Below are 8,033 nucleotides of genomic sequence, written 5' to 3' on the forward strand. Positions count from 1 at the left end.
TAACGAACGTTAAGGTTCTTCACAATAGAACTACATACTTGGTTAAGTATATTTTGATTTTATTGAGTTATCTCATAACATTTATTATTTTGGGAAGTTAGCTGTCAATTATCAACTCTCGAACCGACAAACCCGAACACTCGTTTAAACCTCGTGTTGGGTATTCTTATAACCAATGGTTTTGCAATATCGCATTTTAACCCACATTATTACTTAACATAGGTTGAGTAAAAAAAGAAAAAAACTAATGAATAGAATACCGAGACCCGGTTTCGAGTAAACTTATTTTACAAAACTCGTTTCTTTAATTTCTCAAATATTTACATTTTAAATCCTAAACTTTATTTATTTACTTTATTTGTCATGTATTTTATTTTAAACCCTTCCAAGACTGCCTACTAACACAAGACCCGTTTAATATAGGTCTTGCTCGTTAAACCGATCTCTCCGATTATTCACGACACTATCTTTCAAGTTACTTGTTAATGCGAGTACTTTTTCATCCCCCGTTTTCCATATTTCGTTTTGGGGGTGGCATTGCATACTTATTCAAATTCAAATGATTTATACTTGAGTCTTAAACCACAACACGTATTGTATATGTTTACTTAAATAAATGCTCGATTTGGTGTTATATGCTTTACATGATTATTTGCAAATTCTTGAATGCTAAGGCGGGTAGCCTCTTGAATGCTAAGGCGGGTAGCCTCATCAAAGTATGATCATACGTTAATTTCGAGTATATATGGTATCCCCATATAGAAAGGTGTCGTCATTGTATTCTTATTGACGATTTCATTATTGTCGTCAATGTATTCTTATTGACGGTTTTATTATCTAAATTGTTGCTATTATTTGTTGTTTTCATATACTAGTTGTGGATTTCATACTATATACTTATTGTTCAAAACTATGAAAATTGCTCACCAACCTTCGTGTTGACAAACTCTATTTTATGCAATGTTACAGGTTTGATGTTAGCTTGATTGGATTGCTTGAAGAAACTTATTATCTTGGCTTTAGGATATTAGAAAATAAAAGAACAAGTTATTTATTTATCTATCTATTTGGCATTTTGTATGAACAATTGTTGTGTTATTTATGATGATATGGATTTAAATGAGTTGTTTAAATATTGTAACTTTATAGTGTCATTGTGTAATTAGCAATCATGTCGCGCCTCGACGTTTCCGCCTTCATTGGTCGGGGTGTGACAGATGGGGATCTGAAAGTATCCCGAGAAACCGTCAAGAAAGCAATAGTACATCTTTCCCGACAGTCGCTCCAACATCTGGTCAATGAAGGGGAGTGGAAAATGGTCTTTCCTCGTGGCATCATTGAGTTTGCGGTAGTCAATGCAAACTCTCCATCCCGTGACGGTACGTGTAGGAATCAACTCGTTCTTCTCATTAACAACAACCGTCATACCGCCCTTTTTCGGGACGACCTGCACCGGGCTCACCCATGGGGAATCAGAAATCGATAAATCATTCCAGTATCGAGAAGCTTGATGACCTCTTTCTTCACAACGTCTTGCATATTAGGGTTGAGACGCCGTTGGTGCTGCACCACGGGTTTGTACTCCTCATCCATCAAGATCTTATAGGTACAAAAGGATGGACTGATCCCTTTTATATCCATGATCTTCCAGGCGATCGCGTGCTTATGCCTCTTCAGAACCGCGAGCAACTTCACCTTCTCCTCGCTCGACAAACTAGCAGAAATGATAACAAGAAGGCGGGACCCATCTTCCAAAAAGGCATACTCCAAATGGAACGGGAGTTCCTTTAGCTCGATAGATGGTAGGTCCACAACAGAAGGTTTTTCCTTAGGCTCGGCAACGCGATCAACATCCTCAATCCTCTCTAAACACTCAGGAGGCTCGTGATCCACACCACAGACCAACTCCTCAAATAGAGGTCCACGGACCAAGTCAGATGTCCCTCCAACACACAACTGAGTATCCAAAGAGTACTCCTCACACGTGTCCTGTATGTGCTCACAAACGCAAGAATCGACAGTATCAATGTAGAGCACGTCATCATGATCATGTGGGTGGCGCATGGATCCCCCAATATCAAAGGTCACCTCCTCGTCTCTAACTCTAAGAGTGAGTCTGCCGGTGCAGACATCAATGAGAGCTCTAGCAGTGGCTAGGAAAGGTCGACCTAGGATGAGTGGTACATTTTTATCCTCATCCATGTCCAAGATCACAAAGTCAACAGGAAACACAAATTTGTCGATTTTCACAAGCATATTCTCAACTATACCCCTCGGGTATTTCACCCAGCGGTCGGCAAGCTGAATGCTCATGCGAGTAGGCTTAGGCTCACCCAGGTCTAGCTTTGCAAAAACAGAATAAGGCATCAAGTTAATGCTAGCACCTAGGTCGGCTAAAGCGTTACTAACCGACAAACTACCGATCAAACATGGAATGGTAAAACTGCCCGGATCGGTCATTTTTTTGGGCAGTTTATTCTGAAGGACCGCTGAACACTCCTCGTTCAAAGTCACACAAGAAAGCTCCTCTAGTTTCTTCTTATTCGAGAGAACCTCTTTCAGAAACTTAGCATACTTAGACATTTCTTTCAACGCATCGAAAAATGGAAGATTAATGTGAAGCTGCTTAAAAAGTTCTAAGAATTTCCCGTACTGCTCTTCCATCTTCTGCTTCTTCAAACGACCTGGGTATGGAATGGGAGGAACATAAGTCCTGACTGGCTCACTGGTTTATGCGGTACTTTCTGGGATTAACCTCGGTTGCACCTCACCAGGAGTCTCAGTCTCGATCTCATTGGAAATCGGTTTTGGTGTGGAAACCGATGCATCAACAGGAATGGTGGATCTACCACTCCTCAGGGTAATCGCCTTAGCCTCGGTATTCGGATTAATCTCAGTGTTACTCGGAAGGCTACCCTGTGGTGTCGCAGAGAGGAGCTGAGCAATCTGTCCAGCCTGATTCTCAATGGTCTGAATGGACGCTTTCTGATTCCTCAACTCGAGATCGTGTCTCTGTAGAGTCTCATCAATCTTCAGGTTCCTCTGTTCAGCCAGTTTGTTTGAGGTCTCGATTTTAGCTAAAAGCTGAGTCAAAAGGTTTTCAACACTAGACCCACCACTAGACTGACCACTACTGCTGGAACCCTGAAACTGAGGCTTTTGCTGGTACGATTGGTTCTGGGGTTGATTATGGTAATTTGGATTTCGGTCAAACCCCGGTGGCTTTTGATTTTGACTCTGATTTTGAGAGCCACCATTATCTTTCCAGCTGAAATTTGGGTGGTTTTTCCATCCCGGGTTATAGGAGTTGTTGTAGGCATTGTTTTGGCGGCCTACAAAGTCAACATCCTCCACCACCATGGCCTGCTGGCACTGACTGGTCTGGTGTTTCCCGTCACACATCCCACAACGAGAGCTAGACTTAGCCAGATCGGATTGCATCTAGTCAAATCTTTTGGTCAAGGCTTCTAACTGAGCGGAAACAAGGGTATTAGAATCGACATGAAGAACGCCCTTAGTGGAAGAAATACTATGAGGCGGATTATATGCAAAACTCTTCTTAGCAGCTCGCTCCAAGACATCCAACGCCTCGTTGGGAGTACACCTACCGAAATCTCCTCCCGCAACCTGATCAACGGCCTGCTTCTGTGCTCCGGATAAAGCATCAAAGAACGTACGACACTGAAGACCGCGACTCAAACCGTGATGGGGGCATTTTCTCAACAAGCCCTTGAACCTCTCCCATGTAGCATGAAGTGACTCATCATCATCAACACGAAAACCAGTGATTTTTGCCCGGTATCTTGCAGTTTTATCGGGTGGGAAGTACTGAAGAAGAAACTGCTCAACCAATTGGTTCCAAGTGGTGATGGAACCGGAAGGGAGTGCCTCTAACCACTCCAAGGCAGCCCCGCGAAGTGAGAACGGAAAAATTCGGAGTCTCACGGCATCGTCCGTACACCCCTGGATCTTGAATGTCGCACATAATCGAAGGAAATGCGCAACATGAGAGTGAGGGTCCTCACTCGAGAGGCCATGGAAAGAGACGGAATTTTCGACCATATGAATAATACTCGACTTGATCTCGAAACTCACGGTAATCTCGGGCTCCGTGACACCGCTGCCATATCCATCGAGGGACGGCGTGGCGAAATCATCCATGCGACCTTGATTGTTCGGGCCCGCCATTTCTTCAACCTCGGGATTCGCGTCGTCCTCCACAACTTCGTTTTCAATGACCTCGGCAATTTCTTGTGCTCTCCTCCTCAAACCTTCTCGAAGATGTCGCTCGGGTTCAGAAAAGGGGGAAACAAGATCAGGACCGGGTGTGGTGGACATGCATCACCCGAAAGAAACGCGGAATGGAAACAGACAAGACACGGAAAACTATCTAAAAATATAACTAAAATAAAACAAGATGAATAAAAATGAAATAGACTAAAATAACATAGAGAAAAAATATCAACAAGGCAAATCAATTACTCGTATCGTATTCAAAAGTAAAACACCGTGTCCCCGGCAACGGCGCCAAAAACTTGACGTGTGCGAATATATATATATATATATATATATATATATATATATATATATATATATATATATATATATATAATTTGAATAAAAGTTTCACACAAATCGGGTTTTAAAAATGGTTTTCACCAACAACCAAACCACACACGAAAGGCAAGTGTACCTATTGTTTGTAGCAAAGTATCGGTGACAACCGAGTGTCAATCCATGGACACGACTAACTTTTGATAATAAATCTTTTTAATTAATTTAACCAAACAAACAATCCAAATAATTTTTTTCAAGTAACTAAACTAGCATACAACAATAACAAAGCAAATAAAATACAACTAACAATCAATCCAAACAAGGCTACTTAGACTATGCATCCACTCAAACTTAGTGACAAAATAGCAATGATAATGACAAACATCATGTATTAAGCACCAACATCAAATTCCAATCAAGGCAACCTAATACTAGCAACAAAACAACATGATGGGTTTTCAACAAGTTAATAACCATAGATTATTAAGTTTGTCAAAACTACCTAATCTCATAATCAAAGGAAAGCTAGAATGAAAACAACAAACTAACCACCTAAAATCATGTAAAATAGACAAGTTCAAGAATACTAGTTAAACACATGAAACTTTTAATTAGCAAAATATGAACCAAGAATTATGGCCTTAATCCCTAGCAAATATTAACCAACTCAAAGAATCATATTATCACCATACAATTTTCCAATATCAAGTGATAGGTTTCATGCTTGTTAAAATTCATAACCAAGTTAATTTCCACTAGTCATTCCTAACTTAATGATATAAACAAAGTATGCATACACAAACTAAGTTCATAAACAAATGCTCAACACATAGTTTTCCAACATATTATAGTTAAACATCTATCAAACTAACAAGACTAAGAATTAAAACAAGCATTCAACCATTAAACTCTATTCAAGAACATGTCATAAACTTGAAGAACACCAATTTACCAAAATCATGCATAGATAAATATCACATAAGTAGAAGTTTCAACATAATCTAAGTAACAAGAGTATTTAGCCCATAAGGCTTAATACAACAACCAAAATCAAAGTAATCTTACAAATCATTGTCAAGAACAAAAGATTGCAAAATAAGATGAATGATGATTGCTATTTGGAAGGATGATCACACAAAGATAGAAGCCTTGAATTCTCTCTAGCAAACACACAATAATTTTCCAGCAAGTTTGAGAATTCCCCTAAGGCTCCACACTTGAAATGAGGACAATGGAAGTGTATTTATGCATTCTGGACGTCTGGCATGGGCAGGTGCATGGGCATGCACGGTCGTGCACTAATGTGGAAAGTCAACCCATTGCTTTAGTCTGACCAAAAAGTCAGACTGGCACGGGCTTGCACGGGCTGGTTATTTTGAACTTTCTCAGCTGTAGAACATGCACTGGCACATTTCCAGGTTGGCACGGGCCCATGCACGGGCTGGCATGGGCGTGTAGGTCTGGCAGATTGCTTGTTTTTGTCCCCGAAACGCCATCTTTTCATGTTTTCTTTGTCAGACGGGCGCCAGGACCTGCAAATTCACCAATAACTCAAATAAGTACCTAAAATAATGAATTTGCATAGAGTTCGGGATAAATATGAAGATAATTCGATGTAATGAGATGAACACTTTGTGTTACATCACAAGTACATATTGGCATGTTATTATAAATATATATATGAACTTATAATAAAACTAATTACATAATACATTGCATGTTACATTAAAAATTATAAATATAATCACATAATTATAAACGCATACAAATATAATAGTTAACAAATAATAAACGAGTCAGGTGCGAACCAAACTAAGCTTAAACTTGAAAAGTTATTCATACCGAGCTTGAGTTCAACTCATTAATTTGTACCTATATAATGGGCTTATGCACTCACAGTTCTACGTAAAAGAGGGGGCACATCATGAAAGTGATCCACTGATCCTCTACCGACATCATTCTCCCTCTTTCTTTATTCTTACTAATTTGAGTGTATAGATGTCTCATACTTACATAAACATATTAACACTCTAACCCTTAGAAAATTTTTTATTCTTACTTATTTGAGTGTATAGATGTCTCATACTTACATAAACATATTAACACTATAGATGTCTCATACTTACATAAACATATTAACACTCTAACCCTTAGGAAATTTCTTTATTCTTACTTATTTGAGTGTATAGATGTCTCATACGTACATAAAGATATTAACACTCTAACCCTTAGGAAAATCAAAATCACATATTTGTTTTGGGGATTGTGACTATAAAGTGAAGGAACTCTACCTTTGAAAAGGAAAAAGATAAATCATATCTTTTCTTAAAGGCCTATATTATAAGATACCATAAATAGAATCCTTCACAGGATGTACGGGTCCTAAGATAAAAAAAATGAAAATAAATAAAAAACTAACAAAATACAAACACCCCAATAACAACATTCCTACAAGAAAGTTGATAAAGTTGAAACGACTTCATTTCTCTCACTCTAACACAAATTTTTTGATTTATTGACTCACTCAAAGAAAAGACATAGGTAACGTTTGGTATCAAGTAATGAGATAGGGAATGGAATAATTCATTCCAAGAAAATAAAAAAATGTATGTTTGGTTAAACATGGGAAAGCAATCAACCATTCTATAAAGGAATCAAATTCCTTCTAAACCTATTAAATCTATTCCCCCTTACCCCCCAGTTTTTTTTTATTCTGTTCCCTGTCTAAATGTGTTTTCACAAATTTACCCTTGTGCCAATAATTTTCCCCTTGTGATTTTTCCTCCTTATCAATTAATGATTCTGGTATCCTCTAAATAAGGAATCAATTGCTGTCAATGATTTCTTCAATCCTTCAGCGGGAATTTTCCCTCCTAATCAAACAAACGATAATTTTGCTTAGTCCCTCATCTATATTAATCAAGAGAGTTCGTCCACTGATTGCTATTATTTGTTTGTGACGAAGGCAGTGCAAAGGTATGATGTGTTTTTTAATTTCTTGATTTTGATGTTTTCTAGCTTCTTGACTTTGATGTGTTATTGATTATCCTTCAATTTTTATTTCTTATTTCTGAATTTTGTTTGACGTTTTTTTTAATGGTATTTTATTATCAAAGTTGTGATGTGTTGATTAACCATATGTTTTGAAGGCATTAAAAAGGGGTTCTTGTTAGTCCTATTCGGAGATTTATATTAGTATATCTTGTTCTTTTGATCCCAGTTTCCGATGAACACGTATTCTGTTGTTTGCACTTACAACCCGGATATGAATAGATGAAAGTTGCTTCACATCGATCATAATTGAAGTAGTATATATATGTAGTATCTTAAAAGTAATTATTAGTATATTTGTTGCTTATTGGTTAATTCATTGCATTTTCACTCTCTCTTAGCCAAGCCTTAATAAATGTTTTTTGCTTATTGGTTAACTCATTACAGTTTGTGAACTGATAATATGAATTATTAAACTGAATCTT

At 38.0% G+C, this 8,033-nt stretch overlaps 1 protein-coding gene and 1 non-coding gene across 2 annotated transcripts; one reads left to right on the forward strand and one right to left on the reverse strand.

Moving 5' to 3' along the window:
- Positions 1-1,458: 1,458 nt before the first annotated feature.
- LOC143593414 (uncharacterized) lies at positions 1,459-2,583 on the reverse strand. The gene has a single exon (XM_077073050.1). The coding sequence runs from the start codon at positions 2,581-2,583 to the stop codon at positions 1,459-1,461; it is 1,125 nt and encodes a 374-aa protein (XP_076929165.1).
- Positions 2,584-3,697: 1,114 nt separating this feature from the next.
- Positions 3,698-3,802, forward strand: LOC143593425 (small nucleolar RNA R71). Its single transcript, XR_013146100.1, has one exon. It is a non-coding gene; the product is annotated as a small nucleolar RNA R71 (small nucleolar RNA).
- Positions 3,803-8,033: the final 4,231 nt, after the last annotated feature.

Source organism: Bidens hawaiensis, unplaced genomic scaffold (assembly GCF_021521415.1).
Source record: "Bidens hawaiensis isolate Kalapana, Puna unplaced genomic scaffold, B.hawaiensis_p1.1 tig00042216_1, whole genome shotgun sequence".
NCBI lineage: Eukaryota > Viridiplantae > Streptophyta > Magnoliopsida > Asterales > Asteraceae > Bidens > Bidens hawaiensis.